Here is a 22843-nt window from a genome sequence, read left to right as displayed (position 1 = left end):
ATTGTAGAAATTTGTTTGGACTTTGCATCAATTTTTCTATTTTAAAATACATCCTTCATTTACCAGAACTGTCCTTGAAAGCTGTTCTAAACTAGAAATACTTTGCGGGACAAAATTCAACTTCCTTCTTTTATATCAGGAACTTTAAGAGTCTATCATTATATCGATTTTAAAAAGCAAACAGTGAGCAGTTCCATAGTGTGGTTACTGAATAGGCTTCACTTTTCATCCAGAATGACCATGCTGTAATGAAAAACTATCTTTGGCTTCTATTTGTTGTTTGGTGGAAATATTGACCATTCCAAGTCAAGGTGATTCACTAATAATATCTCTATTACAATAATTCAGCAAACAGCAGGAGGGAGAAATGCTGATGACAGTTGAAGAGGGGAAAGGGAGGCAGCTGGCTGACAGAGGAAGCGTTCCTCCTATTGAGCAATTCAAATGTGTATTTGAAATAACTACAGGAAGAAAACACATTGTAATAGAATGCTGCCCTTTGCCAAAACCACTCTGTACTTAGTTTTATGGGTGGCTTTTCACGCGTACTGTATTTCAGAATCACTGATTGAAAAGCTATTCAAGCTTTTGTGTAAAACTGATAAATAGTAGGAAACCTTTCTAATATTGACATATTATTTTGAAGACCAAGGATTTTATATTGCAGCCATTTTGTTGATTGTCTTGTTAGGTATTTTCTGCTGGTTAGCACACATGGCTCAGATTTCTAAAAAGCTGTTGTGCAGTGGGAGCTGGGTAAAAGGTGTTTGGAGTCTGGTTGTGGTGTTTTAAGTTCTTTCCTGTAGACTTTAGGCCATTGTTTTAACTGAAACAAAGTAAGGTCTGTTGCATTTTAGAAATTTATGATAGAATGCTTACACAAACAGTTTTTTCTCTTTTTTGTTTCTTGTGTATTGTAAGGAGTTACAGTTGCAAACACTGTGAAAAGTGTAGTTGGTTGGCATGTTTTCTGTCTCCTGTATGTTAGTTTTCTTCTGTGTGGATACATAGTGAGAAACTTTGTGTCTCTTTGTCTTGGTGGAGGGCAAAAGGTATGTGGTTTCTGAAATGTAAATCCTGTTTCACAGGGTGTTTATATGAGCATACTGCTGTTTCCAAGCAAACAACCAAAATCAGGTGTTTTTCCTGAGTTCCCTAGAGCTAAGACTATCTGAGTGGCAGTTTGCTTTCAGGAAAAATGAAGACTGTGCTAGGAAATACAGTTAAAGTGTATGTAAGGGGGCAAAGAAAAGAGTTGGAGGCAATCTGCTTCACATTTTGCCTTCTTAGATGTTCAGAGTCTGGCCAGTCTTATATGCACACACACATCCTTTCAAACGAAATTGAATCCTTAGCCACAATGTTGCAAAGAGTCTTCCTTGAGACAGTGAAAAGGGATGTGAAAGGATTGGTATGACAATGCTCTAGTTTTGTTTTTGAAACAACTTTTATATGATAACAGTGGATTCCACTTTGGCTAAATCAAACAATTCAAACTCAGAATTTCTTAGGAAATTCTTACAAGGTTTCTGTGGTTTCTTTTGTCTATTTTTTGTCTTATTCATTTGCAATTTTTCTTACCCCCAGATGAATGAATGCCATTTTTCCTGACGAATTTGTTTCACTGATTAGTTTGTTGCCCCTCACAGACACAAAACATCTCTTTTAAAGTCTCTTTCAAAAAGACCTCAATCTTCATAGCCACAGTGTGTGACCTTGGATACATTTGAACTCCTAATTGGAATAAAAAGATAGCTAGTCTTTGTATAGTTTATTTAAATTATTATTTAGCTATCTTCATAATTTATCATTTAAATTTTATACTTGTCTATAAGGTAAGTAGCTTTCAAATGTACTGAATACTTTGCTTACATAGAAATGATCTCATTATTCTTAAATGATTGTCTTGTGTACTACATTCTCTCACTGTCTGAATTTTAGATCTGAGAACAGCCATATTTAATATTGAGAGCATTAAACCAATCTAATCATGTTGTTTGAAAAGACGTTGTGATTATCGGTTTTACAAAACAGGTGTCAAGTTTCATCTTTCTCTTTATGACAAAATTTTATTCAGTTATTCAAATTCAGTAATATTTTGATGTGATTGTTTTGACTCTTAGAAATTAAGAGGAATCTTTCTGATCAGCTGTGCGGGTAATTAGATCTGTTGTTTACTTGAAAGAAAGAAAGTAATATTCTATATGATAACCACTTTGATAGAGGAAGGGAGGAGGAATATGGAATTGAAACCTCTTTACAGTGTAACAACAAAATGGTGTATTTCTAAACCTATTAGTTCAGCTTCACTGAAGCGATGAATATGTTCTGTAGAAGTTCTGCAGAATTTTTCCTGCTCTTCAAGGAGTTCCTGGGTTTCTTTTCCTATGTTTCACCCTGATTTTCAGTCTCTGCTGGTCCTGCTGTGGCTGCTGCCTGAGAGTAACTAGAAACAGTTCAGTTTTGCAGATCTTCAATTAATTTATTTAGGTTGTGAGAAAAACATGTTGTTCACTCTGCTGGCTTCAGATGCTGGGTAGCTTAGGTTTTCTTCTAGCTCCATCAGCATCCCTTTTTGAGGATGGAGAGTTGAAATTACTGAGAGCCAGCTGCCTCCACGCCAGTGTTGGTCTCAGTTTTGCTGGTCTGATCTTGTGTTTCTGCTGAAGCCGTCACTCTCATTCTGTGCAGAGTTGTTATACACATCAAAACATCTCTCTTAATAGAACCTCTAGTGTTATGTTTCTTTATGTGCAATTATAATCTTGATGCCTTTAACATTATTGTTTTCTTCTGTGCAGTAAAAACAATTGGTTTTTTCCCCTGAAGTCTGCTGCAAGGATTCTAGTGGAGTAGCTAAGGAGATATCCATGTTTGTTGTATTGTTAAAATGTGCATTCCCTAAAGTGTCGCTGTTAAAGTAACGAACATTAGTGTTAGAGTTGACTAGAGAACGGCAATTCAATTGAGGCAGTGTCTAAGATGTTTGAATTGGAAATAAACCCTAAATATTTAGAGTTCACAAAAATGCAATTGCACTGAAATGTCTTATTTCCATGATAGGAGGCTTAGATTTTATAGAAATATCACTTTGATATTAAAAAAAAAAAAATAATAGAAGCTGAGGGGGCTTTTTTTGTCAGTATGATGGGCTTATTTGGTTACATTCTGGCTTGGGGTGTTTAGGCAGAGGTTCAAATCCCTGTGCTGCCTGATGCTGCAGGTTTTTGCTCTGCCTGTGCTATGGATCTGATGTGAAAGGGGAGGACCCTGAGCCTCCTGTCCTTGATCTGTATCCACTTGCTCGTGTCCAGCCCCTGGACTTGGGCAGCTCTGGTGCACAGTGAGCCCATTCGGAGAACTTGACTGCCAGGAAACTTCCTTTCCACTTTTTCTGCAGGATTAACTTTCTGCTAATATAATGCTAGTGAGGCAGATGCATGGTTGAGGAATGCGATGTGAAACTTCATCTGTGTTCAGAACTAGATGGAGGAAAAACTTGATTACTGGTTTGTCACATCTGAAGTCAGGACCTTCCCTTTCATATGGTAGCGTCAGTGTTCTTCATTTATTTCATCTTGCCAAAAATGATCTAACCAGTACAGTTCAGCAGACATTGGAATGATGAGTGCTTACTGGTCGGTGATGCATTACCTTTAATTAGATACTTTAGCTCAAATATACAAAATTCATCCTTGCAAAGATTTAAATATGGCTGGTTTAGTCCTGGATACTATTAAATTCCATTGTATACCTGCAGCATTTCGTAATGTGTTTCTTTTATATTTAATATTGGGGTTTTTTTAGTAATGCATGTGGAACTTACACTCTAACCATTTTGGGTTGTTTAGAGATTGATTCATGGAGATTTGGGATTTCCTGGTATGAATCTTGTTTCAAGGACTGGACCTTATGTTATTGCTTTCAGTTGTGAATTACTTCAAAACCATTGTTAGCAAATGATAAGGTTTAAAAGTTGAAGTAAAGAAAATTTGCCTTGAGTACAAACTCCGCATATGAATGGTACAATTGACAATTACTTGTTGTATTTATGTATTTTCCCCTCAACCTGTATTATTGCAGTTATTTGGGGAACTTCAGGTACTCAACAGTTGCAGTGGCCCTAGTAGTGGGGGAGTAGAGTAACTGTAAATGAGCACTGGGACTTGTTTGGCTGTTGAAGGACATGGACGTGGCAGCATATTCTTAGCTTCTAACTGTGTTCCTTGCCTTTGAGTAGTGTGAGTAATGATAAAGTGAATGGGGACCAGAAGGAAAGAAGGCCACAGTCTGTGTGTCCACACTTCGGATCAGCCTTGAGAGTTGTTGAGTGTGAGGTTTGTTGTTTGTTGTTGGGGTTTTTTTTGTTGTTGTTTTTTCCCTTTCTTGAGCAGTCAGGTGTTAGATTGCATGGCCTCATGAATGGAAATTCAGTTTTCATGCAAAGCTTTTATATGAAAGGATGAAACATCATATTACTTCTGATATGCTGCTTTCTCTTGTACCAACCTGGAATTCTATTCATGTTCAGCATTTCCATTCCTCCTCCACTGTCAGACTTGAAATTGTTATCGATCACTTTCTCCACTAATTCCTTGCCTTTGATTATTTTCATATGCCCAGGGCTTGGCTCGGTAAGGTCATCAGTTGCCCAAAATACAAACACTTGGTGAGTGCACTGTCATGTGTGTTTTCTTGGTTTTCACTGTTGAAACCATTATGCAGTGTGAGTTAAATATTCTTCCAGGTGCCTGGGAAGTGTTCAAATCCTTGTGCAGAACTTTCTGCAGGCTGTGAAATCTCTGTGCACTCACTGAACTTGCTGTGCACATGAATATGCAGCTTAAAAATGATGCTTTGTACAAACATGTAAATGGGATTAATGGCTGTGGTTCATTAGTGGCTATTGATTGAGATTAGACATCACTGGACAACCATTTGGGGTGATAATGGATTTGAAATGACTGATCCACAACTTTGGGTTTCAGAGGAACTGTGACACAGGATTATCATTGTTAATATAGGTCATAAATTTGTTCTGTACATGGAATTCATGTATCTGAAATCCTTCCAAACCACATTTTTCCCCGCTTCAACAGCTCTTCATTAAAATTTGAGGTTTTGGAGTTATTCCAAAGGAGGAAAGATGACACACACTGGATGGGATGGGTGTTGAGATGAAGTATTATGCATTATTAGCACTCTATTTAATGTATGTTATGGATATTGATTGCTACTATGCATGATTTTATGTGAACTAAATACACTAATTTATGCTAAAAATATACTAGTGTATAGGGAGAGTTTAACTTACATTGACATTGTTTGAGGGACAGTATTGGAATGGTACAGAATAGGTACCATTTCTGGAAAATATGGTAGCTTTGCAATGTTTATTCATTATATTCAATATCAGGCAAATTAATCATTCCTCATGAAGTTAATGGAGGAAAAAATACTTGACAATATCCTAAAGCAAGATTGCACAACTGGACCCAAAGCCAGTGTTTGCCTTCAGCATAAGCAGCCTTCAGTAGTGCTTGGAGATCTCACTGGCAAGCTCCCTGCTTCAACTAGGGTGCCTAAATGTTCCTACCCCTTGGTAAACAGAGATAGGATTTTGGTGTGGGATGCCACACTTGCACTGGCAGAAAGTTTTTAGAAGAGATATTATTTTTAAATTTTAAAAAATTTTTTTGTTTTTTTTTTGTTGGTAAAATATTCATTGGTCTTTACATCTTGCATAGAGCCCTGCATTGCCTAGTGCCTGCTGTCCTGCTGAGATGCATTTTGCTACATTTAATCTCCAAGTACTGTAACTAGTTTGTCTTTTTTTTTCATTTTTATTCCTTACCTGGCATGCTTCCAAAGGATCCTAAAAGGCAATTTTGCATGTACTAAAAACTGCCTTCTAGCAGGTGCCCAAATTATTTTAAAATCTCATTTAACCGCTTTTAATTACATGACATTGAAAGACAGCTGACTCATTTTTTTATACTTCAAAAAGACTAGCCTGCAGTGAATGGTAACACTCTCTATATTTTTGAGGGGGTACTAAGCTAATCTTAGCAAGCTGATGGATTTGAAGGTGGCAAGCTTGACTCTGGTCTGTATAGATTGTAACTGGAATTGGAGCACTCTGCTACCTTGTGGACACTACAAAAAATATCATCATAATGCTCCTGAATGGAGAACTGTAGGCTGTGTTTTGAACAGGCCAAAACCTTGAAATAAAGGAACAGTAGTGCACTGGGACAGACAAGCTGGTGAGAGCAGTGGGAAAGGCACCAGGTGAAACGGGATTTCTCTGTGTGTGTGGTTAGATATGGCAGCTGCTGTCATCAGTACTCAGATCAAAAAGGGAAAATGCTTTAAAATGTGGAGGACTTGTTAGGTTGAAACTTGTTTATAAGTGACTTTAGCTTGTCTGAAAATTCATATATACCATACTGGGAGTCTTTTTGGTTATACTCAAATTACTGCAGGTGTAAAAGTGTCACTTTGAAGTGTATTGTGGCCTCAAGGAAGTTTTAATCAATGAGGTGAACTTCATTAAAACAAAAGATTGCTACTTTTATGATGCCTAGTCCCAGTGTCTGGCTTACCTAGAAGCACTGACAAGTAGTGTTGTGCCAAAAGACTGATTTATATTTTCCCTCTTGATGTCACACCCAGCTGTCAGCCAGGGAGAATGGCAGGGGAAAACACACTTATCCTGTCTTGGATCAATATATAATCATGAAATATGGTAAAAAGATCTAGCAATTAGGTAATGTAGAATGAAAAATTACCTTGAGTTTGCACTGGGCATACTACACATTGACAGTTTTCTGAAGATTTCCAGCCAGTAGCCCTGTGTTACAGATTTTTGCAGGATGGTTGTGTTTTGCTTCTCAAACAAAAAAGACACGTATGTATGGACTGTCCAGCATTTGCTGGTTACTGCTGTGCTTCCTGGCTTTGAAGCTTTCTCACTGGTTTATAGAATGCCAGTTTACAATTAATTTGCATTTTAAAAATTTAATTCTTTTTTTTTTTTTTTTCCCTCAACTTTGATGATAAATGAGGAAAAGAAAAGGTATTTTCATTTTTCTACTTCTGAGTATTCTGGCATTCACCTTCTGTATAAATGACATTTTATATCTATTAATAAAACAGGAGTAAAATTGGCCTTAAGATTATTCTAAAGGATGAAACATATTACAATTACTACATAAGATGTATCTTAGACACATAGTCCATGAGGATAATGAAAGCAACACACAAAACGAACCACAGATAAAAAAAAACCCTAGGGATTTTAATAAGAAATGTCACTGTGAATAATTAATGTGACCCAGAGTTCCAGTAACAAAAAAAGGTGAAGTTTCAAGTCTGTTTCAAGCTTTCAAAACCTGTTAGAAACAAAATCTTTGCTACTGAGTGATTTGTTTAAATACAGACTAAGAACACAAGGGTGGCTGCATATGCTGAATTCTTCTGGACCATCATCCTGTACCCATCAGTGAGTACTAGGGGATACCCAGGAACGGGTGAGAATATGAAAGGCATTTGTGAGGTTTTGCCTCAGTACCCTCCTGGACTCAATATTTCAAAGGTTCTTGAGCCAGATGCAGTCTCCATATATTTCCATATGTTCTTTTTCCAGGACTTGTTCTCATTTTCCTTTGTACCCACAAGGAGTTGTATCGACATCATCTTTTATGAAGGAACTATGCACGCCTCTTGCCTCGTATGGCAAAAATCATCTGTTTTAATGGGTACTTTTAAAATAATTTGCTGACCCCAACCTTTTTTAAATTCAGCCTGATTTTCACCTTCTCTCTTTGAGAAGAAAATGAGGGGCTACAATAAAAACTCACCATGGCAAAGTAGGACAATGAAGAATTACGATGACTGCACAGCTGAACTGATGTTTGATGTTTCCATCCCTTACATAGTTATTAGTATCAAATGGAAAAGAGAGCGTTTAAATGCAGCTCTCATAACCTGAGACCTCATTGGTAGGTATATGCTTTCCTAAGTGTAACTGTCTGGATCACTGTTTTTAACACTGTTTCCAGGGAAAATGAAGCTTACAAGGCTGTAATCCCCCCTCCCACCGCTGTGCTCCTTCTGCACATGTTCCTTACGCCCTCTCCCATGCTCTTCAGTAAGTTTAACCTGCAGCCTAATTCTGACAAAACTTGGAAGGCAGAAGTCTACAGGATCAATCAGTTCCTTATATGTATATTTAGTCAACAGCTAAGATGATGGCGGAGAGTTGCAAAAGATAGTTCCATAGATATTTGTGCTTCATTAGTTCTGTTTTTTGTGGAATAAGTCAGTTTTCCTAATAAGAGTTGTGAGGGAAACAACCGTACGCTAGACAATTCCTTACTTTAACTTTCCTCTTTGGCTTAGCATAAAATGTCAGCAAATTTAAAGTAATCTTTAACAGAATTTGCAATTCTCCCCTTGGGCTTTGCTGTGCTTAGGGTCTACCTGCACTGATACTGCAAATAGTACAGCGCCTGTTAGAATTTTGCTTTAGAATAATTGCATGAATAGAGGTAAATAAAAGAGACATCATTTTTTCCAGTTGCTTAGGATTGATTTTAAAGTGGTTTCCAATTGCTGTGGTAAAAGACTGTTAATCCTGTAATGTTCTTGACTGTATATTTAAAACTTCTCAGCGAGTTGCTGATGTTTGCGTTGTACGGTTAACTGCCAGTCAGATGCTACCTGTTGCTGCAGCTCTCTTAGGACACAAAGCTTTAACATAAGTTGTGTTTGTTGTAGTGCATTGCTTTGAGAACCATTACTTGCCAGTGCTGTGTCTGAGGCTTTGCTCACCGCCTTTTGATTTAGGCTGTAATTGTCTCAGGAAAGGAGCCGTATCTCAGTTTGTCTGCAGAACACCGGGCACATCCACAGCGCTACATAAATAATACATACAAATGCTAGTAGCACAGATGTTGCTATGTTCAATTAATGCCACATAGATTACAGTAATAAAATTGTTGTCTGTTTCACAGTACTGTCCCTGGTGACTGCTAAAAATACCATTCCTATGATTAACTCTTAAGATGCTGGGCAGAGAAGTCTACCTTACTAGTATTTATCAAATGAACTGTAGAACAAGATGTTCTCTCTCCCCACCACTACTCAGAGTAAAGCTGACCAAGAGTGCTCAGTGGTTATGAAGAGGAATTGCTCCAGTCAGTTAGATGAGAGGTCAAAGGAGGAATATCCTAGGCAGCTCGATCTAATGATACAAATGGCTTTATCATTTATTTTGGCTGATGCAAAATGACAATCCATGTGCATTTTGAAGGATGGGATCTGTGGTCTTGCTTGGCAGCTGATGTGAAGCAGAATAGCTTGCTAACTCTACATTCCACAGTATCTTCAGAGGTAACCTTAGTAATTCCACTGGGGTAACTCAAGATTCAGATCTAAGTCCATCATCCAGAAATATTTGAACAAGGTGCGATACCTGAAGCTGTTTTGACTGCTGATATTACATGAGATAGGGCAACGCTATCAGTGTAGCTGTTGTCTTCATTTGACTGGTATTCCAGAAAGTCACCTGAAATGTAGAATGACTTTGTGCCAAAGGCTCGTGTTGCTGCTGAATATGACCCTTAGTTATCGATATGTCTACAACTCAGTAAGTATTAATGGAGACGCATATTGTAGTGAGAACAGTGAAGCTGGAAGAAGGAGGAATGTATCATGAAAGGAAATGTGTGTGTTTAGAATATGAGGGAGGAAAGATTTGTTAAAGCTTAAGAAGTTAATTTTTCATCTGCTTTTGTGAAATGTGAAATTAACATTTCCAAAGTTTTTTCAGCTCTAATTGTTTTTGGAAGGGCAGGTTTATAGCATCAATTAGGAATACCTGAAATAAAGGTAGAACTGTATGCATATTCAGTATTAAGAAAAAACATATATCCATAGAGACAATACAGGAGTTACAGCTGTCATGGACTGTCCTTTGCCTGGAACTTTTGAAAGTGTTTTTTCTACACAAATACTTTTTTCTAAACTATACAGGCATGTTTCATCTCATATAGTGCTTTGGTCTGATAGAAAGTCTAAACAGAAACCCCCCAAAACAGACCAAGAAGACCATATAAGCCCAACTGATCATGTCCATGTAACACCATCCACAAATGTACTGCTACTTTCTTTAAAAAATATTACTCATGCCAAATTTCGAAAAGTTCACAAAGTTATTTATGTATATGTGAATGTATCTCAAGTGACTGAAAAACGTAGGATTTACGTTGTTCTTGTCTCCTAATTTGTTGTCTTTTTCTTTGATTTTTTTGGTAAAAAAGAATTAAAGTGCTTTATTATCCTCTAAATTAAAGGTATACACATTGCACAGGATTACTTGGAGCTTTCTCTGTTAGTGATCAGTCTCTAATTGAAATGGAGACTATGTATACAGCTGCTGATAATTAAGGCTGAGCATCTTTCTGTATGTTTTTAACATAAAAATCAGTATGCATCTTGTCTGAAAATCAGTCATATGGTAGAGGACTGTGTGGGTCTCATAGACTGTTAAACTGACAGTCTAAACCATTAAAAACATCTACTTTTCCTGATATGTTTTCCCCCAGATTATCTTATATTGTGTATATAGAGCAATAGTGCGGTGTAAAAAAAAAAAAAAAAAAAAAAAAAAAAAATTAAAAAATTAAAGCTGTGGGTCACAAAATATTGCCACAGAATTAAGGCTGGTTTTTTATCTCCCACAACCAAAAAATGCTGCAAATCAGAAAAAGTATGTCATTATCGATCAGCTATTAAGTAGATAGGATTGTTTTCTAAGAGCAGCGTTTTGATTTAGATGCTTGACATAGCGCTGTTTTTCATTATGTGTGTGTCTGGATTGAATACTAGTGTGTGGCAAAGATTTCATGACTCCGAAGTGCAGATCCGGTGCTGGAACAGCTCTGACAGCCGTCATTCCCATAAGGAGCAGTTTGTGCTTCCCAGAAATGCTGACATTAAGTTGCATAATTGAAGACCCTCAACTGATGCAACTCCCAATTTCTTCAGTGAAGTGATGCCTTTTTTATTATGCCCAGGGAATATTAGGGAGCTTCTGTTGCTGGGGACTGGGGCATTGAGTCCATCTGCTCCTGATATTTTTGCTTGCTCTTCCATGGTCAGTCTGTCCCTCAAAACTTTTCCTGCACAAGCTAAGCTTTTGTTTTCAATCTCCACTTTTTTCTCCTTTGCTCTGTAAGGAGTGCTAAACCTCATTTGTAACTCTTTCCCCTGCCACAGATTGCCAAATTGAATCCATTTGAACTACCTTCCTGCTCATATCTGTTTTCTGAAAGATTTTCATCACTGCCTGGATGGTGTATTCTTAACATTCAGACCAAGGAACCAGTTCTTCGTGTAGCATTTTGGGGATTATATATTAAAAAATGCACAAGCAATAAATCTCTTTGTGATTCACAACAGTGGCAGTGCACACTGTCCTCTGAATCAATTATAGATTTCATCAGTCCCACTTTCTACCTGCTTCTGAATTTGTTTTAAAATAGCTCTTATTTCATATATGTAAAAGAGTATGATAATTTGTCATTTCGCTAATTTAATCTGTCTCCAGAAGTGAGATCTAGCTTGAGTTATTAAAAGTACAAGTGTTTCATTAACAAAAGCACATTTATTCCTAGTAGCCTGACAAAATTAGGGTCTCCCCCGAACCCTTACTCAGACTTCAAGCCTTTATGATTTGCTTTATGTGAAAAAAAGCTTCAGAATTATTACTGTGCAGTGCTGGAATTTTTGAGAGATTAATCTCTCAAAGCTTTGTCTTAGGCATGGGGGTGTAACTGCCTTAATGAGGATTATAATGATATTTTCACAAAAAAAATGGCAATCTAAACCATAAGTGTTAAAAAGAGTCAAAAGTTTAGGTAGGTGATATTTCATAATGGCAAGTTCCCCCTTAAGATCTATCATGTAAATGATGCACATATTTCAAGCTGTCTTAGTAAGTACTTTTACAGAACAATCTGGTGGACATCAATTGGAAAAGGAGGAAAGGAAGAATATAAAAAAAATTTGATACCCAGACCTTTTTTCCTTTTATTTTTTTTTTTCTTTTTAGACACTGCTACAGTGACCTAAATATCTTTGGGTATATTCTTATATTCTTAGGATGAAGTTTTACAGTAGTGCTTAGGATCGACCCTTCAGCTGTTTTCAGTTCCCACAGTTTTATATCCAGAGATTTGGAAGAAGGATTTCTACCACTTATGATAAAATATTTTCCATTATTCAAATAAAAGCAGAGTATATTGGAACCTAAAGGCAAGATCTTCTTACTGATATTGTTGAGATAACAGCAGTAATTGGTTTGAAATTCCAAGGTTAATATATTTTTGGCCTGTATTTTTATATATGATCCCCAAACATTTTTCCTATTTATTTTAGTAAATGCAATAGAAAACCTCCATTATTCCTGGTGTAATTTGGGAAGGCTACATTAACTTTTTCCCAATATTTTAAAAGAGTTTAGGATTAAGAGGCTGTAGATCAGTTGATCGAACTTTTATACTGGGAAGGCTGGTTGAAATTGTATTAAGAAGCAAAATCACAGGATACATGGATGCATTTGTTACAGTGAAGCATTGAGAGGTGCCAGCATGGCTTTGGAAATTAAATCTCAGAAATCTGTCAGAGTTCTCTGAAGGGCTTCCTGAGTGCTTTATCAAGGGACATTTGTAAATTCAGTATACTTGGATTTTCGGTAAATTCTTCTTAAGGTCATTTAACAAAAACTCTCAATGAAGCAAAACTCTCCTGAATAAAAAGGAATTTTATCTTGTGAGTTTAAAAACTGCTGAAAAGATAGGAATAAAATGTCACTTTCAGAAGGGAGAAAGTATCATTAGATTCTTACAGGGGTCTGTTCTGGGACCTGATTTATTAAGATGAACTGGGCAAGAGAAAGAGGTGGATGAGTTTGCTAATTAGAGCAGAAAAAATGAAGATTGCGTGTGAAGAATTACAGGAAAATAATTCCAGTTGCAATGGCTGACTCAACAGTGAAGTGGCAGATGAAAAAATCAATGCAGGTAAATGCAAAGTAATACATATACGAAAAAATAGTCCTAATTGTAGACAGATAAGAATGGGTCTAAACTAGTTATTAGTACTCAGGAAAGAAATCTTGGAGTCAGTGTGGTCACTTTTCTGAAAATTTATTTATAGTAGTGCCAAAAATGCTAATCCAAACAATACAGAATAAACTGGAAAATGCTACTGTGCCATTGTGTATCTTCTTTGGGTACTTGTTTCTTCAGTGTCAGCTCAAAAGGTGCTGAGAAAAATGGTAAATGTGATCAGAGTTGGAATGATATCAGTCTGATGAATGAGTCAATGGAGCAGGAGTCTTCAGCTTTGCGGGTAATATATGATAGGGACCTATAGTATTGAAATTGGTTTAGAGCTGGTAAATGTGTAGTCCGTGTTTACTTTTAATCACAGAATTAAAAGCATCGAATGAAGTGAAGTAAGGTGTTTAAACCCCAAAATAGTTTTTAACACAATGCATAATTAAATTTTGGAATTCATTGACACAAGAGAATGTGGATGCCAAAGGTTTGCATATGTTCATAACTTAATTAGTCATGCAAAAAAACTCTCCGTGGATGCTTGTTAAGCACTAAGTTTCTGTTTCAAAGAAATCCTGAGTCACAGGCTGAGTCTGGGAGAGCTTAATAGGGAATCACTCTACATACTTATTTTGTTTTTATTGAGAATCTCCTACTAGTTGTTGTTGTGTAACATGTAACTGAACTAGATGGACTTTTAGTCTGAAGCTACATGTCTGTGCTTAAATGAAATAGAGCTATACTAGATTATATCTGAATATTTGGTCAAAAAATATCTGAATTAAACTCTGTTTTTTTCATTTATATAACGTATCAATGACACCAAGAGCTAGTGAATGTGTTAAAGTGTTTTTACTGCATCAAAAGAGACAAATAGTGATACTTGAATTTATATGAAGAAATATGAATTTATATGAAGAAACTGGTATGGATTTGTGAAATAAGAAAATACTCTTCTCTGAATCATTTTATTCTATTTTGAAAACAGTTTTCTGAGCTTAAGTTATTTCAATGATAAACTCATAAATAGACTGCAAAAAGTAAGAATGTAATTTTTGTAACCCATATTTACTTTCCCTGTGGAAGATAGCTACTTCGTATCTCCTTTTCTTTTGATAACGTATTTAATACATGACCGCTTCATCTGTGATGTGCCAGAAAACTGTGTAGAGTAAAAATATGTGTGTTTTGAAACATAATTTTTTCTTCATGTGTTTTACTGTAAAATCAACAATTGCTACTTAACCTGTCTGTCTAAACATAGTTAAATTATTTTTCTGTGTACATTAAAAAAATCTCCACCTCTATCCTTGCTAAAAGCTACTCTTTATTTTTATTCCTCGTAACAGTGGCACCCAGCTGGTCACTTCAAGTGGGGACACCACTGTGTGGATATGGGACTTTTCAAAGCGTGGATGCGTTCTGACTTCGGAAGGACAAGCCCACACTGAACAGGACTGCTCGTGGCATTCGTGTGGTGATTTCATGGCTTCTGCCTCCGTGGACAACACCAGCAAAACATGGGATGTTAACAGGTACGGAGTTACTGGAGATTCTTTAGCTGATTGATAGTTTTACTTAATAACCACTGCCTTTCGTTTTAGCCCAGTGAGAGGTGTCTAGCATCAATTTGTGGACTTCACTTTAGAACACAGATAAATTAAAGGGAGTGGTACAAAAAACAGGCTTTGATGTGATTTACTGGCTAAAGGCTTTACTGAGTAGGGAGCTGGGAACGACTTAATTTAAGATAGTGCCCCAAAAATGTATTTGTTTTTATTTAGCATCTGCTACTCTGTTGTTTTTTAAGGTCAGAGCTTTGTGGAACTTCAGTATGTAATTTAAATAAGTAACCGAACAAAAATTTAAGTAAGTCTTCTATATAGTATTTCTAGCTCATGAGTATACAACACACTTTAATTTAAGGTTGGACAAGTGAAAATTTATTTTATTCATTATATATGTTTTGGCAAGGTGACCCTTGATTAATAAATCGATGTATACCTCTTAGTTTCATTTATTATCCAGGCAAGTGTATTTTTATGAAGGTGTTTCTAGAATATTACTATATTTCTACTTACCAATTAATGATTAGTTTCTCAGCATTCTTCAGTTATATTTGCTGTGACATAGTTTGACTAATTTATACCTTAAAATAAGGGATTTTTTTTTTTTTTTCCCAAACTGGTCCCTCTAGATTTTTTTAATAATTTAGGAATAGCGTTACTGACACCACTATACCAGGTCTGATTTTTATCACCTGCATATCATCAGTCCACAGACAAGTGTCCACTCTCATTTATGTTTTCTCTGGTTCTGTATTATCCAGTCCTAATGGATTGTTCCACTTCCTCTCAGTCTTTTCCTTCCTTTGCATTTGAATGAGGCAAAATGTTCCTTCAAGCTTGGCCACTGCAGAGAAAGAAGCTTGACTGAAAAAGTGAGGGAGAATTTATCCTTTTGTTCCTTTTGCATCGATCACTCCCAGTCTGTGGCTGTTGCAGTGAGCCCTGCAGCTGAGACTTAGAGACCTATATTAGGAGTGTTGAGAGGTTGTCTTGTAAAAGTGAAGTACTTCTCTGATAACTGTGTATGAGTTAAGATTTTTCAAAATGTTGTAGTTCAAGCAGATTTTTTTGAGAGCTATTTGAAACTCTTGTCAGTATCAGATTTTTAGTCTTGCTTTCAAGTAATGAATTGAGGAAACATTAAATAATAATAAAAGCATTGCTTTCAAAATAAGCAATGTATCCTTTCCTGAATTATTCCAAATTATTTTGGCTAAGCTGAGTGCAGCCACTTAAAACAAAAGCTTGAATCAAAAATTCAATTTTTATAAAATCATAGACAAAGCAGTTAAAGTTTGGCAAAGTTCAAGACAACTGAGAATTGGGTTTTATCACAGGAATTGTCAGCCAATTCTGGTAATGGATGATGCTTCCACAGTTAGTATCCGTAATAAGAATTAATGGTCAGCATTTTGCTTAGAAATGAAAACACTGGAATCTATTGTGTTGTTGCCTCTTTTCTTAACCGGTTGTAGGATTTTAATACTTTGATAATTTTTCATGGCATATTCATGGCCTTTAAGAAATAATACTAAGAATAGTTTTAATTTTATGTCAGAATGGTTTCAAATTTGCATAGATAAAGGTTTTGTTTAGACAATTTAAAATACCTTCTCTACTGAGGAAGCTTTTGTAGTCAGAGGAATCAAAGCAAATCCTCATCACCAACCCATGCCTCCCACTCCCACTCATTACCAACTCTCATTTCTATCTCTGGTGTATCCCAGGTGCTTTTGCATTTGAAAATAAAAGAATAAGGAGCACAGCATTGTGAAAGGCTAGTTATCAGTGTATAATTATTGAAACCTTAAGTTTTGCAAAAATCTCAGTGGCCAAAGGGAGCAGAATGTGCCAGAAAATGTGGTGCAGCATACTTAAAATAGGAGAATTCAGAGTATGAAATAAAAAAGTCTCATTTGGTGACCTTACTGGTGGACTTCTAGTCTGTTCACAATAAAAGCCCAGGTGTTCATTTACGTTACATTAGCTAAGTCTAAAAGACAATTGAGTTCTGTTTAGCAAGGCTGTTTAGATGAATTTGTAAGATGTGCTGTAGAAGTGTGTGTGGTCTATGCACTTGGGATAAAATTATTACAGTGGAAAAAAGAGATGCTCATGAAGAGCCTCTCTAAAAAGGGGTTTGATGACAACAAGACATGGCTGTTCCAAGCTTAAAACATCCCGCCTGAAGACCTATGTCTGCAGAAGAGTCAGCTGCAATTGATCCTTATGCCTATGTGGACTAACTCAAGTGCAAAATCAACACATGCAGAATATATGGCAAGATATGGAAATAAGGGAAAGCTATTGACAGATTAATTAGGCTGGAATTTTCTGGTCTGGATTGTTAATTTGCTGATGCTTATCTACAGTGATGCTACACAAAAGAACCTGCAGTGTGTTGTGGCTTAGCAATACTTATTGCCCAGCTAATTATGACAATATAATGTAATGTTCTTTAGACTCCTTTACAGCCTGGGTGTGTGCAGCAGAATGGGAAGGTGGAGCAGAGTTCTCAAGGCTTAGAACACTTTTTTCTTCCTGTCCTCACAGAATATGTACTTAGCAAGTTGTCATCTTTAGACTTCTCACTCCCAGATGTCTGCTGCTTGACACAAGCTCTGAACGAGGGACAGCACACAAGATAACATAGTCGTGGTAGGATAGTAATCAATGATCACAGTTATTCTGCTGAGTCTAGTGATTTATTCTTTCCAGTAATAAGGAATTAACACTTCATAAATGAGAGCTGTCTTTCTTCCTTAATATTACATATTTGGAAGGGTGCCTGCTTTGAATGGTCCTGGAAAGTGGCATATTGGAGGTGGGGGAAAGAAAGCAAGGTGCATATCAAAGCTATCACTGCCACCCTTCTAAAAGAGACATGTTGTAAACAAATGGTACAAATATAAATACATATATTTCTGTAATGGGTGGCAGTCATCTTGTTCTTTACAGACTTCAAAAAGCTGCTTTTATGTATTAGAAATGAACTTTTTATCTATAAATATAGCTTTCGAACATACCTACAACAGAGTTATCTGTGGTTGAAAACTTGCTATCAAGAAAGTAGGGAGGCTGTTCGCTGTCATTTAGCACCAAAATCCAAGATGCAGCTTTCACAGTCATCAAATCCATTATTGGAGTCTAAAGAATACAAGGTGCAGTGTTTCGTCGACAGGTAAAGGTTGTCAACAGTTTTAATAAATTATGTAATTCTTTGCCAATGATATGAAGATTCAGCCTGCTAATTGTTTGAATTTACTTTTATTGAAAGGTGAAACTACTGTTGAATTTATTTATTTGTTTTTGCAATGGATTTTATTCACAAGCATTTTTTTTTTTGTATATGTTGGAAGTTTCTGTTGTATATCAGGCCCCAACTGGCTTTGTAGTTAACAATGTTCTTCTCCTTGATGGCTTATGTCCCTTCTATTGAAAGATGTGATCTGAGTTTAAAAAGCAAAATAGAAAAAAAAAAAAACAAACAAGAACAAAAATGTAAGCACCTTTCTTATTCTCTGAAGACATAGACACATGCTGAGATACAACCATGATCCGAGGTACTGAAGATCTGAGGGAGTCTGAGTTCTGGTCTTGGAACTTCTTGATGCTTTCTGCTGGGAGAATTGGCTGCTTTTAGAGGAAATAAAAAAGAAAATGGTATAATATTGGAGGAGGGATAGGGGGGGAAGATAACTAACATACCTGCCATGGTTAGAAAAGGACTAACATAACTGCCATGGTTAGAAAAGTTAAAAAAAAAAAAAAAAAGGCAGCAAAACACATGCGTATCTGCCATCTTCAAGGTTATCCCATCTTCCTAATGATTGTACAAGGCAGCTTGAACACAAAGTGGAGAAAGAAAAGAAGAGACTTATAATTTGTGAACAGGTTTTTATTCAGCGTGTAGCTCAGATTGAAAATATATAGCCAGCCATGTTAATAGCTTGGCAAACAGTTCCAGGATTGTTTTCTCAGACCATAAATTCAGGGCTGTCGAAGTCATTTTGGCAGGATTAATTTCAATTATCCGACTGTAAATATAATCACAGATTTACAGCTTGATCTCTGATATGCAAATCAAACTGAACATCATATATCTCTTGTAAACACAGGCGATTATTTAGTTTTGCAAACATATGCTGTAGACTGTATGTTAAATGCAAATATTGTTATTGATGTTTCAAACTTGAGAAATTATTTTCATCAAAGTCAGAACATTCAGGTTTATTATTTTTCGTCTCTTTATTCATTATATAGTCATTGGACCAGTTCTCCCTTTTTCTCTGGTTTCTTTCAGTAGTGCAAAATATGTTGGAATTAGGCCACAGAGAAATACAATTCTGTATTTTCCTGCAGCAGACCTCAGGGTGAATACACGTTTGTGAGTAGGAGCCATTGCTGCTTTCTGTTTGCTGATTTATTTTAATCCATCACTTTTTAAATTTTCATTTAACACGGTATCTTTTCTCCAGCTCGCTGAAAGTTCTCCCATAATCAATTTATTTTTAAATTAAAAAAAAGTTTATATTGGTCCTCAGTCATTACTAGTATGCTCTGGTGCATTGGTTCAGATGAAAATTCAGAGTATCTAATCTATCCTGATCACTGTTAATTATCCTATAAAACCACTAATAGAGTATCTTGTTCCTAAGGTATTAATATAGCCTTTCACTGGTTCCCAAATGTACACTAAAATAATTGTTGACACCTTTTGCTTTTCTACAACAAGACTGAGAATTTTCACTTCCTTACCTAGTGTCACATGTATATGACATAAATAATTCATAGTTATTTAAATAATTCCTTCTGCTGTTCTTAAGCCTGCTTGAAGATTCTTACCTTCTGTTATAACTTCTCTCCTCTTGATAAAGGTTGATTATAGTTTTAGTTCTTCTCCTAAGAAGCATTTTAGTTTTAGGAAATGTAGAGTTAGTATACATTTTAAGAAATTAAGCAGGGATGGATTTTGTTTAATTAGAAGCCCCTAATCAACTAAAGTTTTGCTAGTAATGACCTCGTGCTATGATGACACTGCACATTTTTTAATATTAACAAACCTTGAGAGGGTGCAGTGCAAGACATGACTGAGTTGATTTTAAACCCGTGTTATAGTTTTGGTTGGGCTTTTTTTTTTTTTTGCTGTAGTATCAATAAAACAGTTAGTAAATGTTGCTTAAATTGTCAAGTTGACTAGTCAAACTAGTCACTTTGTACTATTAGAGCAATATGAAAAGGCACAGAGTTTTGCCTAAATTCTCCTGGTATCTTTGACATTTGTACTCTTGTTTCTTTTTCTTCCTTTCCCCTTAGGCAATGGACAGCTTTTGAATGAAATATTTAGTACCAGATTTGTAGTTATTTTTCACCAAACCAAATGTGTCTGTATCGGGACTCTATAAAATGTACTTTGAAGAAACTCATAAAGATTGTCTAGTTTCAAAATGGAGCCATACTTTCACATTTTGAATCAGAATGAGGGTGCGGAACCAGTCCTTGTCAAAATACCTCGTTTCAGATGACACTTATCTGACTCACTTTTCAGTGGGACAGGAGCCACAAGCTGTTCTGGCCAGATACCATGTTTAATTGATTCCAGTAAAAGTGAAGCTAATCTATTTTCAGAAAAGACAAATGTCCTCCAGGAAATGAGAAGACCAGTAGAAGAACTCAGAGGAACTGTGGAAAAACCATCTTTGGGTAGTTTGTAATGTCTGTCCTGACAGCACATCAGGAAACGCTTGCCATTTTGATAAAGGAGAATTCCCTTTGGAATCCTCTGAGGAGTGCTAGAGAGACAACCTGCTGTTAATCCCTCAAATCAAAATGAGGCCTGTGCCCAAGTCTCCAAATTTATAATTATGGTAGAGTTCCATAACACATTTTTCAGGACCAGAGAAGTCTAAAACCTGGTTGTTATAATTCCCAGAGAGACAATTGTAAAAATCAATTTGAAGATGTGAATTACCAGGGAAAAACTTATATCCAAAGCATAGCTATTCAGCTAAGGGGGAAATACGGCTTAATTTTCATAATATTGAAAAAGATGAATCTTGAAGTACAAAACTTAAATCAAGAAACATTGCTTGATCATGTTAGAGAGTTAGTACAAGACAACAGACATAAATAATGAAAAATGTTCAATATCGTTGCATATTTGCAAATCCGGAAAAACAGATGACTGCTACCTAATTCCCATGGAATGCCTAAACTGGGCAAGTGATACCATCATTTACATTTGGTGAAACTAAGCAAAGAGGTGAACTGCTTTGGTCAAGGCTATATAGTGAGATACTACTGAAGCCATCATTAAAAACCTACTTTCCGTTCCTTGATAAGGTTAAAAAAATATAACATCAGAATGAATTGTCTTCAAACTTTCCTATAGGGTAAGAAGGAACAAAAGCAGAATTGGATTTTTAGCATTAATATAGATTAATGAGATACATACGTTTATTACTTCTCTGTCACAAGGATGCAGTGATAAAGCAATGTTGGACCAGTTTGCGGTTGCATAGCAATGTTCAAAGCACACAAACAGAGAAATTAAAAGCATATGCTGGCAGCGGTATTACAAAGACTGTCAGCTTTCACACTTGGACATAAACTAATCACCACTTGGTACACAGTAGAAACATGTCTCCAAGGAATTATGCTGTTAAGCATGACAGGATTGTGTACCTTCCACTGAAATGTTTGCATTGGTGGTTGTTGGCTGTAGGTCTAGATAAATCAATGGTCTCTGGGCTCTTTACTGGAACTGTCCATGGCAATTTAGCTGGTACATAAGTATATTTGAATTTCTTAGTTAAAATGACAGTATTTTTTTAAATAACAAGTTGTTCTTTTTAAAACTAGAGTGTGGCTAATAGAGCTGCTTTCTGAAATGTCTGAGTTCTCATCCCTGCAAATATTTCTAGTAGACTTATGGGAACTCTACAATCAGTTGCCTATGTAAAATTTCTATCTTCTTTTACGGAAGGATAGGTGAGCAAGTTGCACTTCATTTGCCTAAAAGGCTGTATCGTTTTCGTATCCCAACACTTTTCTTTCTTCCATTATTTCAGTATCCAATGTGTCTTTGAAAAACTCACTGGATGCAGTTGGAGTTTCTTATGCTGCAGTTGCTCTTTGTCAGCCCAGGGATGCACAGATTTCCTAAATTACGTATAGTTCCCTGCGAGATTCCTATTGGACAGCAGAATGCTTGATTAGTTTGAACTGCTAAGGTAATATGATCTTCTGTGAGTTGGACACCTTTATACGTGGTTTACCTTGCTTGTCAAAATGCTTCCTAGATTCCTTGACAGATAGTTCAAGAGCAGAATGAATTATGAAGGTGATACCGAGGCTTCCTTCCATCAACTCCTAACCAAACCAGCTGACAGGTCCGGAAAACTTAGTCCAGTTTGATTGTGTATACTGTAGTAGGCTCTGGTGTTTGGTTTTTCATGTTGTGTGTTGGTTTTGTGTTTAGGGTTTTTTTTTTTGTTGGTTCATTGGTTGTTTTTTTTCCTCCTTTTGACAATGCAAGTTGAATTCCCAGTCTTATTTGCAAGTCTGCAGGTATTATAACTATGGCTTCTGCAAAATATTGTTCAGATCTTGACAGGGTGTTTTAACTGTCCTGTGTTCAGTATTCAAATGCAAAGGGTCAGCACTGCAGACATTCAGCACATCTTAAGTCATAGAATAGTTTTTCACTATGTATCCAGGCTCATTATCCAGTTGTTTTCTTTCTCCTTCATGTTACATTGCTCATTACTAGCAGTCTTTTCTTTACCAAACCGATTTTTTTCTAGAAATATTGTCTCACAGCATCTCAACCAAAACAAAAATGTATTGTACCAACCGAGAGTAATTCATACGACAGTGAAAGCTGTCAGATATTATTACAGAATTCAGTGGAGACAACAGTTCATTAAAATGATGTATTTCAATCATCACAACCATATCCTGTCGGTACCAGTTAGCGCAAATATTATACATATAGTCTGTGATACCTGTTAAAGTGGAGTACTGTTACCCCAAATGTGCCGCAACACAAGTAATTGTAGATTGTTTCCCTGCTTGTATCTCCGGTGAATTAACAAGAACAGGAATACATTTTACTATTCATAAGCAGCAGTACTTTGATAGGCATAT

The 22843-nt window shown here is 36.3% G+C and overlaps 1 protein-coding gene across 1 annotated transcript in view; it reads left to right on the top strand.

The window, feature by feature from the left end:
* SPAG16 (sperm associated antigen 16) overlaps positions 1-22843 on the top strand; it is a gene marked incomplete at both ends in the record, with an annotated part of 350679 nt that overhangs the window by 202447 nt on the left and 125389 nt on the right. The window contains 1 exon segment of the mRNA XM_080346699.1: positions 14477-14662. Coding sequence (XP_080202825.1) covers positions 14477-14662 — 186 coding nt within the window.

This window comes from Nesoenas mayeri, assembly GCF_963082525.1.
Source record: "Nesoenas mayeri genome assembly, chromosome: 6".
Lineage (NCBI taxonomy): Eukaryota > Metazoa > Chordata > Aves > Columbiformes > Columbidae > Nesoenas > Nesoenas mayeri.
Note: the sequence above shows the minus strand (reverse complement) of the source record. Positions and strands in the feature narration are given on the sequence as shown.